Source organism: Octodon degus, unplaced genomic scaffold (assembly GCF_000260255.1).
Source record: "Octodon degus isolate 3935 unplaced genomic scaffold, OctDeg1.0 scaffold00156, whole genome shotgun sequence".
In the NCBI taxonomy this organism is placed as follows: domain Eukaryota; kingdom Metazoa; phylum Chordata; class Mammalia; order Rodentia; family Octodontidae; genus Octodon; species Octodon degus.
The window spans coordinates 6,197,228-6,224,070 of record NW_004524732.1 but is presented as its reverse complement, the minus strand read 5'-3'; the positions used below and the strand labels follow the sequence as shown (position 1 = coordinate 6,224,070).

The 26,843-nt window shown below is 43.1% G+C and overlaps 1 protein-coding gene across 1 annotated transcript in view; it reads right to left on the bottom strand.

Moving 5' to 3' along the window:
- Mei1 (meiotic double-stranded break formation protein 1) overlaps nt 1-26,843 on the bottom strand; it is a 100,932-nt gene that overhangs the window by 12,592 nt on the left and 61,497 nt on the right. Inside the window, exons 15-20 of the mRNA XM_004642606.1 lie at nt 24,122-24,182; nt 22,941-23,038; nt 18,380-18,548; nt 17,180-17,327; nt 8,810-9,085; nt 2,345-2,510 (exon numbers count right to left, since the gene is read on the bottom strand). Coding sequence (XP_004642663.1) covers nt 2,345-2,510; nt 8,810-9,085; nt 17,180-17,327; nt 18,380-18,548; nt 22,941-23,038; nt 24,122-24,182 — 918 coding nt within the window. The remainder of the gene's footprint in view (nt 1-2,344; nt 2,511-8,809; nt 9,086-17,179; nt 17,328-18,379; nt 18,549-22,940; nt 23,039-24,121; nt 24,183-26,843) is intronic.

The window sequence follows — 26,843 nt, the reverse complement described above, 5'->3', positions numbered from 1 at the left end:
CTTGCATTTGCCAGGCAAGCACTTATTCTACTGAGCTATCTCCCCAGCCCTTATTAAAAAGCTTTTAGATAGCAAAAGAAATCACCAACAGAGTGAAAAGACAACCCACAGAATGGGAAAAACTTTGCCAGCTGTTTCTTAGACAAAGGATTACTATCTAGAATATATAAAGAATTAAAAAGAACCAGATCCCCAAATTAAAAAACCCAATCCAAAAATGGACATCTGAGATGAATACATACTTTTCAGATAAAAGTAAAGTACAAATGTAAATACATGAAAAATGTTCAACACCACTGGTCATTTGAGAAATTCAAATTAAAACAATGCTGAGATTCTATCTCACTCCAGAAAAAAAAAAAAAAAAAAAAACAGCTATCATCAAGACATCAACCAATAACAAACACTGGTGGGGCTGTAGGAAAAAAGGAACTCTTCTCCACTGTTGGTGAAGTGTAGACTGGTGCAGCCCCTGTGGAAATTAGTGTGATGATTCTTAAAAAAACTAGGACTAGACGTCCCATCTAACCCAGGTATTTCCCTTCACTGCATCTTCCCAAAAGGTACGAAAAGCATCACACCATGGCAATACATGCACCCCCATGTTTCTAGCAGCACAGCTTGTAGTAGCTAAATCTTGGAAACAACCCAAAGGTCAATCACCCAATGAATGGATAAAAAAGATGGGGTTTTATTATGCAATGGACTACTACTCAGTCATAAAGGTGAACTTGGGACATACTTAGGTGAATGGATGCCCCTTGAGACAGTACTGTTTTTTGTTGTTTTTTTTTTTAATGTTCCTTTTTTTTTTATGGTCAGCTCAGCCCACCCTGGGGGCAAGGCTGGCGTGGCATGTGGTGCTGGGGATCGAACCAAGGTCCCTGCATGCTTGCCTAAGCTTGCCGAAGCAGTTGCTTTAGACCACTGAGCTATCTCGCCAGCCCGACAGTACTGTTAAATGAAATAAATTGGACACATATTTGGAAAAAGAAAAAGAAATTGAGGTTCATAATGGCTGCATAACTACTCTTCCATGCCCTAGAATTAGGAAAGGTCAGAGTGCTATAGTTTGAATGCTTGTGACCCCCTCCAAAGTTCATGTTAAAATCTTAACAGATGAGTACCCTTTTTTAATATATATTTAGTACAGGGTCTACAGGGCCTACAAGCTCTCACTATGTAGATTCAACTTGCTGTGATCCGCCTGTGTACAGCCTCCCAAGAGCTGCGATTACATGAGGGCACCACCACGCCCAGTCTCAATTGCCTTCTCAGCGTGTCCTGGGGGTGGGGGCAGGACTGGCGCCGGGGATCGAACCCTGGCCGCTGTGCTCTGCCTAAGCAGGTACTTTAGTCCACTGAGCTATCTGGTTGGCCCCCAGATCGAGTACCCTTCTAGAAAGGATCAGTGCCACTATAAATAAGGAGCTCCCAAGAGCTCCTTTCCTTACCCCTTCTGCATAGAAACACAGCAAAACTAGGAAGTGAACCCTAAACTGTCATAGAATCTGCTGGTATGTTAATTTGAGATTAACCAGCTTCAAGAATGCTGAGAAATAAAGTTCTTTTGTCTATAAGCTACCTACTCTGTGGTATTCTATTGTGCTACCTGGAATAGACCAAGATACAGGGCCAAGACTTGAATCCAACACTCGTGGCTTTCCTTCCATGTTTCCACTAAATCTTACGGTTCAAATACAGGACTACCAACGAGCAATGTCTTGCTCTCCCTGCAAAGGAGAGGACTCAATGCTTTCAGATGCCCTTTAACCTACTTGAAAGTCCCAGAGCATAGTCAGGACTGGACCAAATGCACCACAGATAGCCTTCCACTTTTTCTTAATGGGCCAGAAATTTAAGTAAAAACTTCAGCCTTTCTAAAAATAAGAAAAGACAAACCAATTCCAATTTTTATTCTCTTTATACTGTTCCAAATAGTAAGATTCCTTGACTCCAGGGGTTCCATTCCAGATTTGGAAATTATCCTCTTGGATCTCACTGGAAGAGTCTAATACATCACTTATCCACCCTCCTCCCAGAGCCCTGCCGGCTCTCCAACCTCCTCCAGATTCCCCACTTGCTTCTTCCTACTGGGGGCTGCCATTCTTGTGACAAAGAGCTCTGAGCACATGCTGTGCAGGGTGGGGACATGCACGCATACATCAAATACTCCCACTCATCTTAAATACAAACACAACCAACCATGCAGTGCCACACTGGCCTGACTTCTTTTCAGCAAAAATCCTGTTTTCTTCTTGAGAGTACACCTCACCAGGACAGAGCTGCTTAGTCTTAATTGACCCTTCAGGTCAAAACATGTCCAAGGAGCCTACAGACTAACCTTCTGAGGGGGAGGTCCCATGCTCTCCCAGCAGGTGCTGCAGGATGAACAGGAAGTGGCCTTGGATGAGACCACCCACTGGAATATCTTCATTTCTCCTCAAGAACATCCTCAGGATGACTAGTACCTTTCGGGATACATCCACTGGGCTGGAATAGATGAGATCCTGAGCAGGAGAGAAGAAAGCAAGTGCAGAGGACATCTCTGCAAGAGATTATGGGCAGCAAAAAACACAGAGGCCAGGCAAGTGTCCAGGATGATGGTGTCCCAGAAGCTGAGTAACACATACCTGGAAAGTGTAAGGTCCTGAGTTTTATCCCTATATCAAAAAAGAAGAAGAACAAGAAGTGGAAAAGGAGGAAGAAGAAGAGAAGGAAGAGAAGGAGGAGAAGGAGGAGGAGGAGGAGGAAGCTGAAGAAGCTCTCATTTAGCACCTATCTTGTATCAAAACCTCTTCTGGAAATAGTGACTCCTCATATCATCCTAAAGAACAGGCCAATGCTACTAAGGCAATTTTCTACACAAGAGCAAGTAGAGCTTCACAAATAAAAGGTGATTTGTCCAAGGTCATATAAACTAGTAAGCAGCATAAAGAGGAAATGAATGTAGGTTTCCTGACTCCAAGCATAACTCTGCTTTTCAGTATGCCTCCCTCTTGCAAATGGAAGTATTAGGGTCAAGAACAGCCCTTTTTTTTCAGGCTAGGGAGCTAGAGTATGCCATAAGGAAAGAGAGAAGGAGCGAGGATGCAGATGAAATGGGCCAGGGGAAGGATGGGCTGGGAAAAATTCAGTTCATAGGCAGGGAACTCAGGATCAGTTCAGGACCATTCTCTGCCATGGCATCTTCCTATCCCTGCCCCAAGCTACGAAGGCCCTGGGTTCAGACAATGGAAAAGGACACCACTTTTTGTCTTGCTTTCAGAATAATTTTAATGAATGTATTTTAAAGGTAAAGCTAATAAGAAGCTGCACTAGTGGCTGTCTTGCTGATAGCTCCTGGCATCTACCAGCTCAAATAAGCCAAATCATTGGGACAGGCTAATGTGCTTCGCCAGTTAAGAGGGGTGCTGTGAATCCAAGGTCACACACAGACTGTCTCTGGAGAGGACAGCTACTGACACAGAGAGACATGGCTATTTGGTCTCTGGCCAGATAAATCCTGATGTGTTGACCACTGGGTGGACAGGAAGGATGGGGATACAAGGGAATCTGGGCTTGGGTCTTCAGAAACCTTCATAGTTGCTGAAGAAATAATACCCACAGCCACTCGCTTGGTTAATAACATCAGGTACTGTTCTGTTTATTATTTACATATGATTTGTATCTTCACAATGACTTCTCCAGTTAGGTTTCACCCTAATTTTTTAAACAGGGAAATGGGCAGATTAATTAGTATGTTTCTGAAGAGATTAGCAGAGTTCTGCTTTATCTTTGCTATCTTGTAGTAGCTCAGAAAACATATCTGAAAAGAAGAAAAGATCTCTGAGAGATCACAAAATTGAAGGGCTAGAGAAAATCTAGGTCGTCTCACCCAACTCTCAAAGTAAGAGGCTGAAGACTGTGGGAGGGGTAATTTGTTCAAGGTCATAGGGCCCCAGCCATATGGTTTCCTGCTCCTTCCTTCACAGGCCCTTCCATGTCACACTGTCACACAGCTAGTCATTTAGCAATCTGTGTTAATGAAACTTAGAAAACACTTTGTGGCCACAGTGGGTTATAGGGCAACGTGTGCATCCCACCGTGTGGAGCAGTGGGAAGGGACTAGGTGGAACACTGGCCCACTATACAGTTTTTGCTGCCCACTGTTACCCAGGACTCTCTTGGAACAAGACCTATCAGGGTGGCTTGGCCAAGCAAAGAACAAACAGAGCTTCTGTGACATCATTGTTTTTCACATCTAAACAACCTACATGAGAGACCACCCATTGATAAGAGTGGCAATTAACAGCTTTGTTTTCAGCTGTTAATTACCCATATCAAAAACAGAAATTGGTACCGGCACATATTTTTAGACACTTTTCCCCTCCTGTGGCTAAAAGCTGTGGAGAAGTGGTAAGAATTATATATTTAAACAAACAACAAAATCGTTCCTTGCTGTTCCTTTTTACCACTGATATTTCTTGCATCCAATTTAATGAGAACTCTTTGTATCTTGGGTTCTAGCCATGGTTTTACTAGCTATATGACACTGGGCAATTCCACTAGGCTCTCTGAGATGAACAATCTTTACCTGGTTCAGACTCAAAGTCAACAATTAGTTTCAGCCTTCTGTGTACTATACAGCATACCATGATCAGTCCTACATGTTACCTCTTCCATCTTCATGTTATCCCCATTTTATGTGAGAAAACTGAAGCTCAGAGAAGCCTCCATGTTCCTAGACTTCTAAATAGCAGCCAGTTATAAAACAGCATCCTCCTTTTAAACTCTAGGCCAGTCTGCTCTGACTCCACCTCTTCCAGGAAGGAGAGATGAGGATGGAACACGTTTCTCTGTTTCCTGGCTGCAATGTGGTCAGCAGCTTTCTTTCGCCATGCCTTTCCATCATGCCATTTCTGCCTTGCAATCAGCTTTCCATGGGCTGAATTCCAAAAAAGACCATGAGCCAAATGACACGTCTCCTCTTTTAAACTGTGTTTTGCATTTTGTTCCATCAACAGGAAATTGACTAATACATCTAATATTTTAACTATGTCTACTGCTACTCTCTTTGATGTCTCAATTGGCTTCTCTATATTAATGTGCTATTTTTATCTCATACCTTTCCCTTTTTTCCTCCTTAAAGAATTTGAATGTTCACCCTATGACTGTAAAAAATATGGTAAGGCCTTCTCTTTTTCTACTTACTTCCAAATGCATGTAAGAACTTACACTGTAGAGAAATCCTATGAATATAAACAATGTGATAAGGTGTTTGCCTTTTCTTTTTCCCTCTAAGTACATGAAAGAAGTCATAATGCACAAAACCTTATAAATCTAAACACTGTGGAAAAGCCATCATTTTTCTCATGGTCTCCAAGTATATGAAAAAACTCATATTGGACAGAAATCCTATGACTGTAAACAATGTGGAAAGGCATTTGCTTCTTCTTGTACTTTGTTCCCTCAAGTGCATGCAAAAACATACTGGACAGCCAGGGATATAGCACCTGCCTGGCAAGCATGAGATCCTAAGTTCAATTCCCTGTACAAAAAAAAAAAAAAGGCCGGGGAGATGGCTCAGTGGAATAAGCGCTTCCCTGGCTAGCACAAGGGCCTGAGTTCAATCCCTGGTTCCGGAAAAAAAAAAAAAAAAAAAAAAAAAAAAAAACACTTTATAAGGACAGAAACCTTATAAATATAAATAATGTAGTAAGGCCATCACTTATTCCAGAACCCATGAATGCATGAAAAAGTCACACTGGACCAAAACCCTATGAATGCAGATAATGTGTTAGGACCACTGTTTCTATTTCATACTCCAACACCTGCGAGAGCTCACGCTGGTCAGAAACCCCATAGATGTGAACAACATGGAAAGGCCTTTGCTCATTTCACTGCACTCTGAGTACATGAAATAATTCACACTGGACAGAAATTTTGCAAATGTAAAGAAGGTAATAAGGCCTATTCTTACTGCAGCGCCCTCATGGGGCATAAAAGAACTCACACTGGGAGAAACTTTGTGAGTACAAACCACACAAAACCTTTACTTATGACTACGGTCTTCAATGGCTTAACTTATGGTGAGGTGAAATCGTGGGAAGGCAGCAACATGATAAAGCTTCAGGTAAAGCAGTTAGATTTGAGTACATGTGCCAAATCACTGGAGAGAAAATCCCTAATTTTCAACAATATAGTAAGGACTTGAAGTATTGAAATGGCATTACATTATTCATTTTTAAAAATTTTGAGGCAAGGGCCAGGGAGATAGCTCAGTAGAATAAGCACTTGCCTGGCAAGCGAAAGGGCCTGAATTCAATCCCTGGTTCTGGAAAAAAAAAAAAAAAATTGAGGCAGTCTAACTACTGTGCCATGGCTGGACTCAATATTTGCAAAGCTCCTGCTTCAAACTTCCAGAGTTCTAGGATTACACCTGTGTGCCACCATATCCAGCTGCAGTTTTTAAATGGAAGCAACATGGGAAAGACTTTAATACCCACATCCATAGAAGAGGCCATTAAATACAACTGGAAGCAAGTGAAATATAGTCCGAAGTTTTCAATTTGAACAGATACCTTTTAGTCACCTGAGAGCAACTAAACAAAAGTATATTAAATGAATGCTAAATGCAAGTCATTCCACAAAGAGCACTGCAGAAAATTACCAATATGAACTAGGATGTTAAAGGCTTTAAAAATAGCATTTTATTTGGGAAAAACTAAAGTGTGAACACAAGCTGAGTGTGGTAGTGCATATCTGCAATACCAGCACTCTCAGAGATTGGTGCAGGAGGAATGAAAGTTCAAGTCCACCCTGAGCAACTTCGTGACTTAGTAGAAGTCATGAAGTTTTTCAAAATAAAAAGAGCTGAGAATGTACCTCAGTGCAAAGATCCTGTGTTCAGTCTCCAGTATTGTAATAAATAAGTGAATAAACTATGAACAAGGGCCCTGTCAATTCAACATGTGTGACCTCACAAGACAAAAGATCTCAGGAATGGAAGGCTAAGACTTTGGCTTGAGTTGAGAACATGTGCATGTGCTTGTGAGCGTGACTATGGACAGATAAGGGCAGCTAAGGACATGGGGCAAGAACATACAGATCTTACCGCTACTAACACTACTCCAGTATGGGGCTGGGGAGATAGCCTGGCAGTCCAAGAGCCTGCCTGGCAAGTGCAAGGACCTAGGTTCCATCTCTATACTGCATGCCATGCTGTGCCAGCTCCAGAACCCTGGGCATGCCGTGCCAGCCCTAAAACTGGGTATGGTGGCACTTACCTGTAACCCCAGCACTGAGGCTGAGAAAGAGGATCATTATGAGTCTGAGATGCGTAGCAAGACCCTGTACCAAATAAATAAATAAATAAATACATAAATAAATAAATAAATGATTATATGTAATCATTACTCCAATAATTATATATATATATATATAATCATTACTCCAATAAAGTAAAAATTCATACTTTTTAAAAAAAATTTAAAAATATATTTAGTACAGGGTCTACAGGGGCCTCACTACACAAATCAGACTCGGAATGATCCTCCCGTTTTCAGTCTCCCAAGCTTTTGATAATAAAAGCATCAAAGAGTCTCACCCTTCTCTAATAGGCTGTGTCACCCACCTTGGACTGAGGGTGTGGAGTGGGTTAACTGGCATTGAAGGCAGTGTATGTCATACTTCAGTGTCCTGAAATCAGTTTAGAACCTGCTACCAGCAATTCATGACTAAACATGAAGTTTGAAATGTAGAACAATTTTTTACTTTTTATTTTATTTATTTATTTTTGTATTTAGTCAAGGGTCTACAGGGTCTACAAGGGTCTCATGACACAGAGCAGACTTGTAGTGACTATCCTGCTTTCAGCTTCCCAAGCGCTGAGATTAGAGGCGTGTGCCGCCACGCCCAGTCTCAGTCACCATCTCAGCAGGCCCTGGGAGCAGAGCCAGCATGGCAGGCCAGGAATCGGAACCTCTGACCCCTGCATCTACCTAAGTAAGCGCTTTAATCTGCTGAGGTATCTGGCCAGCTCCTAGAGACAATTTTTAAAAAAATTATAGATTCATGGTTTCTGAGTGTTGAGGATGACAATGTTCTAAGACGTTGAGACTGATTACGATAATGGTATTAACTTATTAAATTTACAGAAATCATTGAATTATTCAGTCAAATGGATGTATTTTGTGATATGCAAAATATATTTCAATAAAAATATATACAAATATATCAATAGTTACCTCTATAATACTGTTACTCTAATTTGTTTTCCAATGTGATTTCTTGAGTGGAAGGAAAAAGGGTGAAGTTAAAGTCAGGGTGTCAGAAGTGGCAAACAACAGGTGGTCTCCCTTTCCTGCCTGATGTACCTGATGGGAATTATAGTAATACCTTATACAATAAAAGATTATGGGGTTTGCTGACAACTCTAGGTATGCTCAAAGGAGTATGCTACACAACCATTACAGTCATGGAAAGAGAATGACTACGCAATCAGACATCTCCGAATACATGTCCTAGGGTATCCTTTGACATTAACCCTTCTTACCAGTATCTGCTTGAGAGAGAGGACAAAGAGGTGAAAGAGAATGAGGACTGAGGCCCACACTTCATGGTTATATCCCATGAGGAGTAGACAGGAACGTATCTCTCCGAATGTAGACCTCCCTCAGACTTATGAAAGGGTACGATTTTTACAGAAACCATGCATTTAGAAGCATAAAAGACCTTCCACTCACACGGAGACAGCAGTAAGTCCAGAGGTGGGCACAAGCTGCTGTGCTGCCTCTATCTCTGAATGCAGAAATGAATGAGCACCTACCAGCAAAATAAGCAGGATGCTGGGGCTGCTCCTGAGTATCTGGAACAAGGCTGCAAAGCTGGCAGGAAGGCTGAACTGTCTAGCAGAAGAGACATCATCCAGTTCTTCAAAGCTGCTATGTTCCCAGGAGAACCAAAGTTCCAGGACACGATGCCCAAACCTACTCATCAGCTCTGGATACAATAGGAAGAAACTGAGCAGGACAGGGTGGTGGGTGTAGACCAGGTGCAGATCTGAGATGTCCTCTAGGAATTTTCTGATTGCACTGACCACAGCCTGGGGGGAGGGAGGGAAGGAGTGAACTACAAGCTTTCAGAGAATCTGAAACTCCAAAGTAGCCTATTCATGACTTAGGAAAAGGTATTGGCACCTCAGTGCACCAGGATGCCTCCCAGGTTCATCCCAAGTACTCACCTTGGAACACGAGTTCGCAACTAAAGTATTGCACTTCCCATGGGATACAGCAGACCCTCAAGTTACAACTGACAAACATCAGTGAAGTTTGTCAACCTCATTGGGTTATGAACTCGGGTTATGAACAAATTTTACTTCTAACTTATGACCGAAGAATGCCCCGAATGCTGGGCATTCATACTTTCAGATGGTCTCAGATACAGATTTAACCCTTAAAGAGTTCTGGAAGGAACATTACAACATCCTTTCCTGTAGAGGATTCAGTAAGAAATCCTGGGCCAATGTCTCTTTAAGGACACTGAGATCTGCCTCTATATAGGAGAGAGACTTTGAAGGCTATCTAGAGAAGCCCAAACCTTCAACTGACAATTTGAGTTACAACCAGCCCTAAGAAAGAAACAGTTCATAAGTCAAGGGTCTGCTGTATTTAGTTAGGTCTGGAGATTTTTTTTTTTTATTACCTTGATTCATGGAGCGCTACTAGCATCTAGTGACATAGAGAGGATGCTACAATAGCTACGATGCATCCTCAGAAAAAAACTTCCTCAGAAAAAAATAATCCAGGATAAAATGTTAATAGTGCTGAGGTTGGTAACTCCAGTCCTGTGGTGAAACTTACTACAATCTGTTGTGATTGCCATTGTTCTTGTCAGTTTCCTATACTATGTTGAAAGCTGCTTGAGCGTGGGTATAGCCAGGATAGGTCCTGGCACAGAAGGGGGAAAAGTGGAAGGGGAAGAAACATTTATTAACGCTTAAAAAGCTTTCTTACCATCATATACGTTACCAAATTCAAATTCTTTATTATTTTGGCTCTTTCACTTCTATCTTAGATTCATTTCGAGTAAATTTTGCAAGAGACATGAGAGCAACTTCATTCTTTTGCATGTGGGTTTCCAGTTGTCCCTCATGAACTCAACTGACAGTAAACAAATGAAATTGATCCTGAATTCTCAGTTTTGTTTCTTTGATCTACATGTCCATCCTTATATCAGTAACATACTTTTTTGGGGAAGGGGGATACTGAGGATAGAATGCAGGGCCTTTGCACTGAGCAGGACCTTTGCACTGAGCTCTGTCCCTAACCTCTTTTTTATTTTGAAATAGTCTTGATAAGTTGCTAGCTTGTCCAGGCTGGTCTCAAACTTGTGATCCTCCTGCCTCCACCTTCCAAAGTGCTGGGATTACAGGAATATGCCACTTAGCAAAAAGTATAATTCTTCCAACTTTGTTCAAGATTGCTTTAGGTAATTTAGGTCCCTTGCATTTCCATATGAATTGTAGGACCAGTCTGTCCATCTGGGGGAAAAAAAGGCACCTAGGAATTTGATATGGATTGCCCTGAATCTATAGGTCAATTTAGGGAGTATTACCAACTGAACACTATCGTCTGTCTGTCTGTCTGTCTGTCTGTCTGTCTTTCCTTTTTTGGTGGTACTGGAGATTGAACCCAGGGCTTCTTGCATGCTATGCACATGCTTCCCGCTAAGCTACATTTTCTACTGTTTTGTTGGGGTATTTTTTGTTTCAGTTTTTGACAGAACTTACTGCTGAATTAAACAGCCATGTAGGAAATCTTTTTGCATCTCCTGGAAAACTGGTATTCTGTGAGTCAGGGAACTCATTTGGGTCATCTCACACTAATGAGCACCCACTAGCACCAAGAGCATGTCATGTCCATACACGCTGAATGTTAAGCAGCAGATAAAGGCTGGATGTGGTGGTATACACGTATAATCCCATCATTCTGGGAGGCTGACAGGAGGATTTAAGCCCAACTTGGGCAACTTATCATAGTAATTTAATAAGACCCTCTCTCAAAATAAAAAGACAAAAGGGGCTGAGAATGTACATCAGTGAAAAGGCCTTAATGCTGAAGAAAAAAAAGCAAACTAAAAATTAGTGGGACTGGGGAGATAGCTTAGCAGTCTAAGCACCTGCCTGGGAAGCACAAAGACCCAGGTTGGATCCCTGATACAACATGCTGTGCCAGCCCCAGAACCCCAGGCATGCTGTGCCAGTCACCTAATCCAGGCATAGTGGCGCACGCCTGTAATACCAGCACTGGGGAGGCTAAGACAGGAGGATAACTATGAGTCTGAGCTACATAGAAAGACCCCGTACCAAATAAATAAATGAATAAATAAATAAATATTACAAAATTTAAAAATAAAGGGGGCCGGGGAGATGGCTCAGTGGAATAAGCGCTTCCCTGGCAAGCGCAAGGGCCTGAGTTCAATCCCCAGTTCTGCCAAAAATAAATAAATAAATAAATAAATAAATAAATAAATAAATAAAAAATAAAAATAAAAATTGGTAAGTATTGAGTAGCATTTAAGAAGTTAGAAAATGCTGATCAAACTAGAGTAAACTTGACAAAATGAAGTGTTTATAAATGCCTTGAGATATCTAATTCTAGAGATATACTTCAGCTGTTGTGGGTCCTCACACACACACACACACACACCAGCCCATCTTTTCTTCCTGTTTTAACAGAGGAACAGGGCCAGGGAGATAGCTCAGTGGAATAAGTGTTTGCCTGGTAAGTGCAAGGTCCAGAGTTTAATCCCTGGTACCACAAAAAACAAAAACAAAAACAAAACAAAAAACCAAACAAGCAGAGGAACAAGGGCTGTGAGCCAGAAGGATCTCACAGAATGCTATTGATATAAACTGAAATTTGGGGGCTGGGGATATAGTTTAGCAGCAGAAGACTTGCCTATCATGTGCAAGGCTCTGGGTTTTACCCCTAGCATGGTATTTTAAAAAGTAGAATCTGACTATCAACTATGGATTAGATAATAATATTGCATCCAATATTAAACTTCCTGATTTTGATCACTAGACTATGAATATATAAAATAAAGATGTATGCTGGGCATGGTGGCACACACCTATAATCCCAGCACTCATGAGGCTGCGGCAGGAGGATCACTATGAGTCCAAGTTGCATAGTGAGACCCCATACCAAATAAATAAATAAATGATTTTTAAAAAGACACATGAAAAATTAAAAATAAAATAAAGACCTTAGGAAACACGCATGAAGTATTTTAAAATGAGCACATCTAAAAATCATCTGAAGGGCCAGCCAAATAGCTCAGTGGATTAAAGTGCCTACTTAGGCAGATGCAGGGGTCAGGAGTTTGATCCTCTGGCCTGCTGGGCTGGCCCCGCCCCTGGGGAGCGCTGAGATGGTGATTGACACTGGGCGTGGTGAAGCACACTTGTAATCCCAGCACTTGGAAGGCTGTAAACAGGAGGATCACTACAAGTCCGACCTACATAGTGAGACCCTGTAGACTCTGTACTAAACACAAAAATAAATAAATAAACATCATCTGAAAATTATTTGTAAGTGGCTTAGAAATAAAAAAACATGGGATGAGATTGGGAAAGAGAAAATAAAATGAGATAAAACTGAAAACTGGGGCCAGGGAGATGGCTCAGTAGAATAAGCACTTGCTTGGCAAATGCAAAGGCCTGAGTTCAATCCCCAATTCCACATAAAAAAAAAAACCCTGTAATAATTGGTGATTTTGGGTAATAAGTACTCTGAACTATCTTGTAACATTTTCTTTTTATTATTATTATTTTTTAATTTATTTATTTTATTTATTTATTTGTGTGTGTGTGTGTGTGGCCAGCTCAGCCCACCAGGGGGCGGGGCTGGCTGGCATGTGGTGCTGGGGGATTGAACCACGATCCCTGTACTTTGCTAAGCTTGTTCTAAATAGGTGCTTTAGACCATTGAGCCATCTCACCAGCCCCATCTTGTAACATTTTCTAAGTGTGAAATTATATAAGAATAAAGGACCTGTGCACTACGCTGTAATCCCAGCACTCAGAAAACTGAGGCAGGAAGATTGCTGTGACTTCAAGGCCAGCCTGGGCTACACAGTGAGGCTCTGTCTCAAAAACCAAACATATATATATATAGAGAGAGTAAAACAAAAAATCAAGTTTTGTCAGGCATGGTAGCTCACATCTGCAATCTCAGGACTCAGGAGGGTGAGGTAGGAAAATAGGGATCTTGAGGCCAGCCTAGAGCTACACAATAAATTCAAGGGAAGCCTGAACTATATAATGAGATGCTGCCTCAAACAAAACAAAAATCAAGTTGTATACTGTCACTTATATATTTATATACAAATCTATAAGACACTGTCATATAACACGGATTCACATCTAAAAGGGGAAGCCCAGAGCTGCATGAGCTGCCTTCCTAGTCTTTTTTTTAAAATGCATTTACTATGGGGCATAGAGGGTCTACCGGGTCTCGCTACTGCGTAGATCACTCAGCGCACCCCAGGGGCAGGTCTGGCACGGGGGCGCCAGCAAGGCACACCAGGGATCGAACCCTGGCCTCTGCGCTCTGCCCAAGCAGGCGCTTAAGTCTGCTGAGCTATCGGGCCAGCCCTGCCTTCTTAATCTTAATGCCACCACAGGCAGAGGTAAAGAGGAGCCCCCAAAAGCCAGCCGCGCTACATCATCAGTCCTCAAGCTAGCCAGACCATCCTCGCCATGCTCTTCCCCTGTTCACATCAGTTACCACAGAAGCCCCGCATCATCCCCCTGTGGCTCAGGACATGGCAGCCTCCCATTCTTTTTTTTTTTTTTCAGACAGGGTGTCACTGTCTTTGAGCTCACTTGAGCTCATGGTGACCCTCCTGCCTCAGCCTCCCAAGTGCTGGGATTACAAGCATGCATCACCATACCTGGCTCTTCTTTCTCAATCTAACAATTCTTCACTCTATTAGAACAAGATTAGAAATTTCTTTTCATTCTCTCTTGTTCTCACATCTCACATCTGATCCATCCAAGAAATCCTCTGGGTTGCATCATCGGAACGTCTCTGCAACAGATGTCTCCATCACGCCCTCTGTCCCCTGCCTACAGTTTTGCTGTAGTCTCCCGTCAGGCCTTTCCATGTCCACCCTTGCACTCTTTCAGTCTGTCATTCTAGAGGACAGAGTAACTTGTTTACTTCAGGTTGTCACCCCAACAGTAAGGCTGTATGAGATTTAAAAGAGAGATGTAGGATGCAGTTGAAGACTGCACCCTGCTGGACAAGGTGGCACACACCTATAATTCCAGCTATTCAGTCATAATCCCAGACTGGGTAATTTAAGGAAAGCCTGTCTTATTTTTCTTTTTCCCTTTTTCCTTTCCTTTTTTTCTTTCTTTTTTTTCCATTCTCCTGAGAGCTGCGATCATAAGCATGCACCACCATGGCAGGCCTTCAGTTGTTTTTAAAGGGTGAGGCAGGTGGGGGCTGTAGTTCAGTGACTGAGTACTTGCTTTACACATGTAAGACTCTAGGTTGGAATGCCCAGTACAACAAATAAAAGAAAACAAAACAAAAAACAGGTGTGCCGCAGGGCCCAACGACACTTAAAGGTCAGAAAGCAAGAGACGATCAACAAAGGATCAGAGAGGCAGAAGGAAAACCTGACATAACTAGTGTTCTAGATGCCAAGACAGTGTTTCAAAGAAAAGAGATGCTGTTGATAACTCAAGTAAAATAATGACTAAATACTGAGTACTAGCTGTAGTCATGTGCTGGTTATTGTTCACTTTGAAGAGCATGTTTTTCCAAGGTGTGGTAGAAGTAATGCCCTAATTGGAGTAGGCTAAAAAAAAATTGCAAAAGCAGGAAACATAAACAAGCCTGAAGGGTCTTATCATCCTAGAAAACTCAAAATTCAATCAAAAGGGTTGTGCCTGGCATGGTGGCGCACACCTCTAATCCCAGCACTCAGGAGGCAGAGGCAGGAGGATCCTTTTTAGAAAACTTATTTGTTTGGTACACGGTCTCATTATACAGCTCAGACTCATAGCGATCCTCCTGTCTCAGCTTCGCCAGCACTGGGATTACAGATGTGTGCCACCATGCCTGGTTTCAGTGGCCAGCATAGCATGCAATACTGGGAATCAAACCCGGGTCTTTGCGCTTACCAGGCAGCCGCTTAGACTGCAGAACTATCTCCCCAGTCCATTGATCTCTGTGAGTTCAAGACTATCCTGGGCTACAAAGTGAGCTCAAGGCCAGCCTGAACTGCATAGCCGACCCTGTCTCAAAAAAAAAAAAAAAAAAAAAAAAAAGTAGGGTGTGTCAAAAGCTATAGGCACTTTCTTGGATAGGCTATACCTTTGCCCTAATATGGGACAACTTAAGCCTCAAAATGATATAATTATATATAAGCAAAATACATCAACTATTTTAAATTCTTGGTTCAGAATTATACTAAGCAACCAACTTGTTGCGCTTGCCAGGGAAGCACTTATTCTATTGAGCCATCTCCCTGGCCCCAAATGAATGCTTTTATTTTTATTTATTTATTTATTTATTTATTTATTTTTTGGTGGAACCGGGGATTGAACTCAGGTCCTTGCGTTTGCCAGGGAAGTGCCTATTCCATTGAGCCATCTCCCCGGCCCCTAACCAACTCATTTTTTAAGAAACTGTTAATTAAAAGGAATGAATCTCAAATGGGGATATAGCTTAGTGGTAGACAAAGTGTGTGTTTTTAACATGTGTGAGGCCCTGGTTCTATCTCCAGTGATAAAAATAAGCAGAATTAAGAATTCACCTATACCATCTGTCCTATGGAATAACTGACTCGTTGATGAAAGGCAGTTTTGTTTTGTTTTTGAGACACAGTCTTGCTGTGTAGATCAGGCTGGCCTTGAATTCAGTGTGTAGTCCTTGCTGGCCTCAAACTCATGGCAATCCTCCTGCCTCAGCCTCTCAAGTGCTAAGATTACAGGTGTGCACCACCATACCCAAATGTTTTGTTATTGTTGTTATTATTATTTTTGTAAGTGTGTGCATATAGTTCTAGGGATCAAACCCAGGAATGCTCAACTACTGTGCTACAGACCCAACTCTTTCAATTTTTTATTTTGAGAAAGGGCCTCACTTAGTTCCCCAGATTGGCCTTAAACCATCTTCTTACCTCAACCACGTAAGTAACAAGGATTACAGGCATGGACAACTATGGCTAATGGAAGCTTCTTTTTATACAACTATTCCAGGTAATTAATGAAAAGAAAATGACAGAGTTACCATATTATTAACTGACAATCCCTAATAAAGTAGCATATCTAGCAATAATCACCAATGGCTATTAATATGACATAAATAGGGACAAAGGGACATTGTGTACTCTGAAGTGTCTTTTAGTTTTGTTTTTTATTGTACCAGGAATCAAACTCAGGACCTTGTGCTTGCCAGGCAGGCACTTAGACTGCTGAGCCATCTCCCTAGCCTGGGGTGTCTTACTGAAAGTTATTGTTTCACTCCTACTTCTGTTCAAATTAAACTGAGTCTGCTTGCATCACATTTGCCCCAATATTTGACTCAAAAGAGGCAAAAGTAATAGTCACTGAGGCAAGACTAGCCTAGGTTGAGACTGAAAGACTCACAGTCAAGGAGTAGAAGCAATCTTCTATGAAAAAAGGAAGAGATTCAGTGATGAATCAGATACTGACCGTGATCCACAGGAGTTTGAAAAAAAGCTGGAGAGAGAAAACTTGTACACACAACCACAACCACCATTAAAATGACTCAAGATCAGTCTCATGAACAATGTTTAGCAATTCACTTTGCAATTCACAGCTTTTTCCTGCTGCACAACCCAGAGGTGGTAACAAGCAAAGAGCCTAGGAGACTGTAAAGCATGAGGTGAGCCCTGCGTGCACCACTATCCCAATCAATTAACTGTGGGCCCTAGAAAATGCTTCTACTTCATCCCCACTGTCTCATTTATAAAGGAGAAATTCTCATCTCTACCTCGTGGGTTCTGTCGGTGTCAGCACTCCCCTCCTCTCCACACTCCGAACTTCTTACTGTGTCTCTGCCACTCCCCTGTCTACACATGTCATCGTGGTCTCCCAGTACATTCATGTAACAAGGCAAGGGGGGAGGAGAGCCCCAGGCTTCCTGGTCCCTACCTCATCCAATGCACTGCCCTTGTCCTGGCAGATTGCAAGCAGATAGATGGAGGCTCTTAAGACCACTGGGAGGGGGCGCTCGCCCTGGTCCTGAAGCGACAGGAGGAAGCGCTGCACAGCCACAAATAACTGTGCCTCCGAGACAAACCTGTTGACCAAGAGAGCCTGAGTGAGAAAGACATAGCAGGCAGGCCGGCAGACATGCTTGTCCTGCTGGCAGTACACCTCTTCAGCCCACTGTCCTGCCCCAGCACACCCATCACTATCGTGAACAGCATGCTGTACGTACTTTCGGAGCTTTGCTGTGCTTATAGATCACATGGTTCTATGCTTTGTGGAAGGCTGTGTAAGGGCCAGAGACTCCTCACTCACATGTAGGAAGTGAGCTCTTCCCACTGGACCAGCACTGCTAAAGAGAAGGGTGCTACTTGTGGGGTTAGGGAGGCCCTACTTAGGCAGCCCGCCCACCTCTCCCTTCTCATGTTTGTGATTAAACAGTAGTGTGTTCAACGCGACACTTTCTGTGGTGGGAGGTGGGAGTGTATTATTGTACGTGCAAGGCAGATAAGGAGGGCTGACCTTTTTTTCCCCTAGGCCAGTCTCAAACTTTGTCACTTTAACTTAAATGGTAAAGAGTTTAACTTGGGAGTGACAGAAATGTTTTGGAACTATATGGAAGTTGTGTTACACAGCACTATGAGTGTGCAATATGTCACCATCACTCCTTTTTAAGTAGCTAATTTTATGTTGCATAAATTCCACCAGGACAAATTATCTTCTTAAAAGCTCAAGAAAGACTGGTCTCTGGATTTTCAATGTTTAATAGGGTATATAGTGATTCCTAACACAAAGGTAAACAGGTCAGCCCTGTAGTGACTGCAAAGACAGCATCCTCAAGGATAACAAAAAAATGCATTAGCTTTCTAAGACTGTCTCTCAGCACTGTATACCAACCAGTCTACTAATCCCTTTCCAACACATGGGCCTGCCAGGAACACAGCCCATTCACACTATCTCTGTGTTCCAGTGTGCAGGCCCAGGCTTAGAGAGGATGCCTCTGTAAATATTCACTGAACTAAGAGTTGGAAGCTGAGGCACATGGAGTCTGAATTTGATACAAACAACAATATCCACTAATCTGAACTAGACATAGATGAGTATCCCAGGACTCACCATGCCCCACCAGCCCCGGGCACTGACCTGTCCTCATGAATGTAGGCCAGGTAGAAGAGGAGCAGGATGCAGTACTGTCTCTGGCGAGCAGCTCCCTCCACATACTGGCAATCAGACAGGAAGGCGAGGCTTTCAGGTCCCCTGCTGCTTATCTGGAGCAGTCCCTGCTGCAGGAGCTCAGATACTGCAGAGAGTTCTAGGAGGAAACAGGCAGCAGAAGGCCACGCAGAGAACACAGGAGAGCAGGTAATGAGCACTTGAGAACTACCGTGTGCAGAGTACTACGCGGGGCACAGGGGCACATGTGGTACAGAGGAAATCAGTTTCCTTTCCCTTGATGCATGGTTCAGCTTACCAGGAGAGATGAAAGTTAACATGTGGAAGGGCACGGTCATATCCCAAGAACACTCATTCACCCATTTGACACATGCTCACGGAGTGCACACCTGAGCCAGCCTGTGCAACCCAAGTCCTACCTCCAGAAACTGGCGGGAAGAGATAGGTAATGAGAGGGACAATGACAGCACATGAAGCCTGTGCCATGCTCCAGGGTGTAGAGGGCAGTAGCCAGGCTGCATGGGATGGGGAGGGCAAGCTCAGAGGTCAGCACTGGGGAGAGGGAACAGAAAATGGGCAAGAAGGAAGGGGAGAATCCAAAAGATGGGGAACAAGGTATTGGGAGGCTTGGAGCCAGGAAAAGACACATTATGCTTCCATTCAGGGTGCATGGACAGCCACTGAAGAGATGTGGGGTGTCAGGAGCTGCTGAACATTGTGATACAGTTTGTGGTGAGACTATGAAAGACTTTAGATGCTGCTTAGAAAATTTAGATTTTTACCCTGAGGGCAAAGGCTTCTAGATTTCTCATAAACCCTCTGCTTTATAAAAGAAGGGGTATAGGCTGGCCTGATAGCTCAGCAGACTAAAGCACCTGCTTAGGCAGAGCGCAGCGGCTGGGTTTCAATTCTGGGCATGTGATGCTGGCCCCGCCCACGGGGTGCCCTGAGACCACAATTGAGACTGGGTGTGGTGGCGCATGTTTGTCATCCCAGCAGGAGGATCCTGTAGGAGGATCACTATGAGTCTGACAGTCTGAGCTGTCTAGCAAGATCCTGCACCAAATAAATAAATAAACAAATAATTTTTTAAAATTTACATAATGATCACATTCATCATAAAGAATTTTTTCCTGTACGTGGTATAATTTGATTAGTTTTCCCCACTCCCCTCCCCATTTACAAGGTTTTTTCCCATTTCTTTTCACTTTTTTTACTTTTCCTTTCTTCCCTTTTCCTCTTCTCCTTCATTTGAACATTTTCTACCTATTTCACAGTCTCTATCATACATTCTAGTTTCTCACACCAGAGAAACAATGCGGTATTTACACACGTGTGTCCAATTTACTTCATTTAAGAGTATGGCCTCAAGGTCATCCATTTACCTAGCAATGTCTCAAGCAGATTCTTCTCTACCCTTCTTTTTGGCAGAGTAGTACTCCATTGTATAAAAAAAGTCAAGAAGAGATATTTTAATGTCAAACAGAAAAGGATCTTAAAATTGAAAGGCCAGACAATATATGCACACCTGTAATCCCAGTACTTGGGAGGCTAAGGAGAGAGGACTGCTGTGAGTTCAAGGCCAGCGTGGGCTACAAAATGAGTTCAAGGCCAGCCTGAACTACATAGTCAAAGCTACCTCAAAAAAAAAAAAAAAGAAAAGAAAAGAAAGAAAGAGAAGAAAAAGAAGAGAAAAAGAAAAAGAAAAAGAAAAAAAAAAAAAAAAAGAAAAGAAAAGAAAGAAAGAGAAGAAAAAGAAGAGAAAAAGAAAAATACAATGTGAATAAAATCACAGCTTTATGGAAAAATCACACTACCCTTATTTTCCACATTTCACCATGAATCAGAGAAAACTCCCTCCCTGATACTGTGCCACAGACAGATGTGTGGGACTAGAGTAAAAGGCCAGGGAAGTTAAGATGCTTGCTATTGTTTGTGTCTAGATGTCCCCTCAAACCCTCATGCAGTCATTCACTCGTTTGTTGGTTGGTTGGTTGGTTGCTTTGAGCCAGGGTCTTGCTATGTAGCTCAGGCTGGCCTTGAACTTGCAGCAAACCTCCTGCCTCCACCTCCCAAATGCTGGGCACATACAGCCTTAGATGGGGTTCTATTGGAAGTGGCTGAGTCTAGAGTGTGATGCTGGGATTAACGGTATGTGGTTACTAAATGAATCTACTGATTGGTTTGGTACTGCCCTCATCCTATATAAAAGGGGCAGAAAGATGCTGTTAAGGGTTTTTTGTTGCTTTTGCTACCTTCTGCCACAAGTAGCTTGCCTCTGTGAAGCAACCCTTGCAGCCAGCTGATTACAGACTGAAACCTCTACAAACTGAGCAAAATAAGCCTTTCTTCCTTTAACTTTGGGTGTCAGATATTTTGGTCTCAGCAATGAGCAAAGTAACTAAGACAATGCTAAGGTCTGGTTTTCAGATCAATCCTTACAAGTGGAGAGGCTGGATGACCAGACCAGAACAGGAACTTAAGTTAGGGGTCAACTGAAAGGGTCCCTCCTACCAAGGCAGTAGACCCAGAACCAATCCTGAGCAAGTGGAAGATGAGGAGTGGGACTGTTGCACAACAATTTGGTAGCAGAGCCACTCAGGTCTCCTAGTTCATTGCTTTTTTCATCAAAGAAAACCACAATCAGTATGATAATAATGAAGCAAATATCCTTAAGCCTTGCACATCCACCACGCTTTCTCATAATACAAGAAGTGGCCTGCATGGAGGTAAGGTCTGCTGCTCTTTCTGGAGCTCTGAGATATGGCAAGGTCTATGTGCAAGGGGGCAGAGGTGAGGGTTCCCCTGGTCTGACAAGAGAGCTGCCCACAGCTGTGGGAGTGGCTCTGACGAGCACAAGAAGCCATGGTGCTATAGCTCCCCAGCTGGTCTCAGGCTACCTTGGCACAGCTGTACTATTCTCTGCGCAGGCCTGACCATGTCCAGCAAGCAGACTGCCACACAGCCACAAGTGGCCAGTGCGATGTGAGAACCAGGAGCCAAACTTGTTGAGAGTAATGGAAATGCTTACTTGGGCTTCTGCCTCAGCCCAAAAAGACAAAAGAGAAGGAAGTCTGGAGAGAGGGAAAGTGACCCAGTCTTCATAAATGTAAAGTGAAGGACAGCACCGAGTCTCATCTCCAAAGAAGGTATACAATTTGAGTAAATGATGTTAGACCAAGAGAACTCTAGGGTAGAAGAACTCCAAAGGGCAGAAAACATGTTTTAATTATCTCATTATTAAATCCAAAGCTGTATCTGAGCCTTCCTAGGCATGTAACAGAAATTCAATGAATAGTCAACAAAAAGGAAAATTGTAGCCCAGTGTAGTACTGCATGCTTGTAACACTGGCACTCTGGGAAGCTGAGACAGGGTGACTGCAAGTTCTAGCCAGCCTGGATAAGTCAATGACCTAGTGAGACCCTGTCTCAAAAAATAAAAGGAACTGGGAATGTAGGTTCTATCTTCAGGACCACCACTCCTCCCCCCCAAAAAAAGGGAAAACTTCTAGCCCTAAAGCCTACACCTGCTGTTCCTTCTTCCTAGACTCTATGTGGGTCTCACTAGGACCCCTACTCGGAGGGTCTGCTTCACATGAACCTCCCCTAGCCAGAATGTGCCTCCTCCCCTCCATCACCTTTTGCCTATTTGTCCACCTTTGTTTTTTCCATGATTCCTTATTATCCATCATTGATATTGTATTTATTTGTGTATTTACCTGCCTCTCTCATTCCATGGAGAGCACAGCTTTGTTCCCCTAGCTCTCTCATCAGATACTTAGGAAATATCTCATGAGGCATAGGGTGTGGCTCAATGATAAATAGTAAAGTGCTTGCCTACCATGTGGAAGACTCTAGGCAGGACCCCCGGTACTGCAGGGGGAAAAAAGGAAGGAAGAAAATAAACACTATCTCAAGCCCAAGTGTGGTAATACACACTGGTAATCTCAGCTGTCCAGGAGACATATAAATTTGAGACCAGCGTGGGTCACTTAGCAAGACTCTATCTCAAAGTAAAGTTAAATATATGAAAACAGGACTATGAATATAGCTCAGAGGTAGAGTGCCTGCCTAGCATGCACAAGGCCTTGTGTTCAAACTCCAGTACCACACACACACACACGCACACACACACACACAATCACAAACGAATGAACATAGAAAACACAACAGCTTGTTCATGCTATAGTAAGCAGTGGACCCTAGAGGGAAACAAGCAGAAAAGGAGCCTGCTGTGGAGATGCTATAGGGATTAGAACTGGGAATGCAGAATGTGGTCTTGAAGAGTTTAGAATTCTTCTCGGCTTTTAGAGCCCAGGAGTCTTGGATTATCTTGTTTTCTGATGTTGTTATTTCACTTCCCGAGAAATCAATCTGATAATTCTATCATTCCAGGATTCCATGGTTTATCTGGGCAGCTTCAGGCAAAGAGAAATTACCACTGTCTGACATACTATGCTGCCAATCAATAAGGCATCCAGATTGTTCAGCCTGCCACAACCTCAAGGGTAGTCAAATCACAGCATCTCACCTTCTGAGGAAGGCGGTCTTGTCTTCTCTGGAGCTGAGAGGAGATTGAGGCACATGCAGTAGAGAAAACTGGAACACGCCTGGTTTAGGGCTGAGTGACTTGGAGAAAAGAGAACAAAAGAGACAGCTTTGCTACTTTCGCTCAGCATGGCATTATCTTTGCCATGTGTCTGGATGCCACTGCCTTGTACTAGAGCCCAGGAAAATTCTATCCACGGCCATGGAAGAGGAGCCTCTACAGTGGCCAGGAAAAGTAAATATGGAATCTCTTGTCCACAGCTGTAACATAGGCACTCTGCCTATATAGGTAAGGATTAAAAAATGTATTTTAAAAAATCAAGGAGGAGGGCCCGGGGAGATAGCTCAGTAGAATGAGTGCTTGCCTGGCAAGTGCAGGGTCCTGAGTTCAATCCTCGATTCCATAAAAAAAAAATCAAGGAGGCCTAGTCAGGTCTAATTTAACATAACATACAAACAAAAAAAGCACCTCGGGGCTAGGAAAGGGATGGAGATTACTAGCAAAACAGGAAGCTATTGAAACTGAGGTGAGTACTGAGAAGTCCTGCAAACTTCTGAATGTTTTTACTTTAAATCCATATGGATCGCTAAATTCTCTGTTAAAGGTGTGGTGTTCTATTCAGAGCTATGGAAGGAGAACTAAAAGACATGACACTTTAGTCATCATGTGGGCTATGTACAGTAGCAAATGAATGCTCCTAGTAAACGCAGAGAGAGGTGGCAATCATGAGTGGGCAGGTAGAGAAGGCTGCTCCTCCTGACAAGACTGAGGCAAGACAACACAACTGACAACCTGAGGCAACCTCTTCACTTTGATCAAGAGTTTTACCTCTGGACTTGGTGGCTGGTAGCAACTGGAACTTGGTGGACACTGCATTCCATCCATTCTGAGGGCCTCAGTTTACCCCACTTAAATGGGAGGTTAGATAATGTCTGAGAGTCATTCCAGCTTTGTTGTGACAGGTGCCCATCACATATCACCTGGCAGAGGCTTACCAGACCAGATGAAACGCAGCTAATAGAAGCACCTGTGGCACATACACCAGCTGCTGACTAGTGCTGACATCACCAACCCCATGAGATTCCAGCACCAAAACAACAGCTAGAAACTTCTACTCTTCCAGTTAATAAAGACCCATGTCCTTTACCTGAGACCACACATACCTTGGGCCACTGCAGAATCTGGCCTTGAGCTCCAGCGTTAGTCGTATGAAGGATGAAGCAGCTTAGAAACGGGAAGAAAGAAGTGTGTTGTTTAAATCAGACTTGTTACAGAGATTCTGGGTGGTATCAGAGCAAACAGACCAGGTTCAAAATGTGTTTTGTCACTATCTGGTAATGTGACTCTGGAAAAGTTACTTAACTTCTGAGACTCCATTTGAGGTGTGTACCTCATGGAATGTTGTAAAGTTAAGGTAAAGAACAAATATAGCTAAAAAGTACTTCGTTCAGAGAAAGTGTTGAATAAATAAATGTTCATGTTAGCCAAGCATAATCGTACCTGCCTATAATCCCAGCTACTTGAGGTTGAAGCAGGAGGATTCTAAATTCAACATCAGCCTGGGAAACTTATAAAACCCGTAGGAAGCGGCTGAAGCTGGAAATTAACCACATGTGTAGGGGCAAGACAAGTCCAAGAACAAAAAGCAGGTGGGCAAAACAGCTCAGTGGACTAAGTGCTTGCTTGGGCAAGTGCAGGGATCTGGGTTCAATCCCCAGTACTGCACACCTCACCGACCCACCCCTGGGTGCTCTGAGCAGGCCATGGAGTCTGGGCGTGGTGGTACATGCCTGTAATCCCAGCACTGGGGAGGCTGAAGCAGGAGAATCACTATGAGTCCAAGCTCTGTAGTGAGACCCTGTACCAAATACATTAAAAAAAAGAAGAAGAAGAAGAAGAAGAAGAAGAAGAAGAAGAAGAAGAAGAAGAAGAAGAAGAAGAAGAAAAAGCACCCAAGGCAATCTGTGTGGACAGGCCACTTCAGTCCGCAGAACACCAAGCCCCAGGATAATCCATGCAATGGGCTGCTAGACGAAGTTGTCATGTGACACCAACCAGTGTATAAATAAATGGGCTATGATGCTGAGCAGCTCCTTTCCTGTTGTCAGAGAAAGGGCTCCACCTCAACTCAGCTTTCTGTCTCTATTTCCCCATCTTCTTGCTGCCCTCCCCCTCCCTCTAAGCTTCAAGCACTGTGCAGGTCACAGCAAAAACCCTGTCTCAATATAAAATTAAAAAGGGTTGGAAGGGGCTGGGGAGATAGCTCAGTGGAATAAGTGCCTGCCTGGAAAACACAAGGCCCTGAGTTCAATCCCCAGTACCATACACAAACACACAAACACACACACACACACACACACACACACACACACACACACACAAGGGTTGGAGAATGGGCTGGGGATATAGTTCAGTGACACAAGCACATGACTGGCAAGCACAAGATTCTAATTTGATTCCCAGTACCAAAAAAGGAAGGGAAGGGAAGGGGAAAGGGAAGGGAAAAGAAGGGAAGGAAATTCTTTTCTGAATTATCTTCCATTCTAATCTGGTACATTTGACACAGTTTTGTAGAAAATAATAGTTTCAGATTCATAAACAGGAGAAGTCACACTATACCTACCTCTGAATTGCATGTAGAAAGGGGACTGGTTCTCAGACCAGAGGTCTGACAACAGCTCTGGCCTTGGCAGGTGATCCTAACACAGGCCCCCCTACTGCCTGACCCCTCTCAGGCTCTTCACTAAGACTAGCTGCCTGGCCCCTACTGCTATAAATTAGGTCCTAGACAGGAGACAGCAAGAGTTTCTTCACCACAGGTCTGCTCCTCCTTCATTGGCAATTACTGCTGTCCTCTTCCCTTTTGTAGTATGAGTATTTGATTCTGCTCTAGCTGGCTCTGTGCTCTACAGACTTCCCGAGAGAGTTCACAGCCATTCACCACAACCTCTGCTCCCCAGCAATGCCCTCTAGTGAGCTACACTTCTGCATCCCATCTAGTACCCCAAGACTGGATCCTCTGGGATCCTAACGTATGATGACAAGAAGAATGTTGGAAGGAAGGGAAAAGTCAGCTTTTACAATGGCTGAGGAGTATAGTTATTTGGTAAATCTATATACATTGTCTCATTTAATTTTATTGTTATCACCATGCTCTAGATAAAGACTACAGGGATAAGAAATTGAATGTCCCCAATGTCAAAATATAAATGATGGGGCAAGAATCCCAAAACACACGGACTAGCAACAATCTCTCTTCTGCTCTTCCTATTAACAGCCAATCAGGTTAAGTGCTTTTAATCTCAAAGAATAAGAAAACCCTCCCTAACTCTGCATTTCGCTGCATCACACCTCCATTTCCCACAAAACTTGTTGAAAGAGCTGTCCATCCTGTGTCTGCTGCCTCATCTGCCACTCATCCTACAACCAAAGGACTGGCTGTGGTCCAGCGTCACCACCACCACTCCACAGAAACTGTTCCAGATGAGGTGGCCGAGGGCATTCATGCTGTGGAGTCCAGCGGACATTTTCAAATTTCTTACTTGGCCACTGGAACCTTTTATTGTATGAGAGTATAACACCAGAGCATACAGCACTTGAACAAAACTTACAATGGTTAAAAAAAAGAAAGTTGCAGTGGTAAGAATGGGGAGTGGGGGTAGTGAGGAGTTTCAAGAGGTTTAGCTATCAAATTAACACTGCTTGGCATCCCTAGCTAACAATTTAAAATTAAAGAAGGAAGGAAGGGAGGCAAGTAGAGAACAAAGAAAGGGGGAAAAGATCACCACTGCCACTTTGGTCATTTGTTTTCTTTGTTTTGGTTCCGTTTGAGACAAGGTCTCGCCTAATATAGCTCAGGCTGGCCTTGAACTCACTATGTATAGG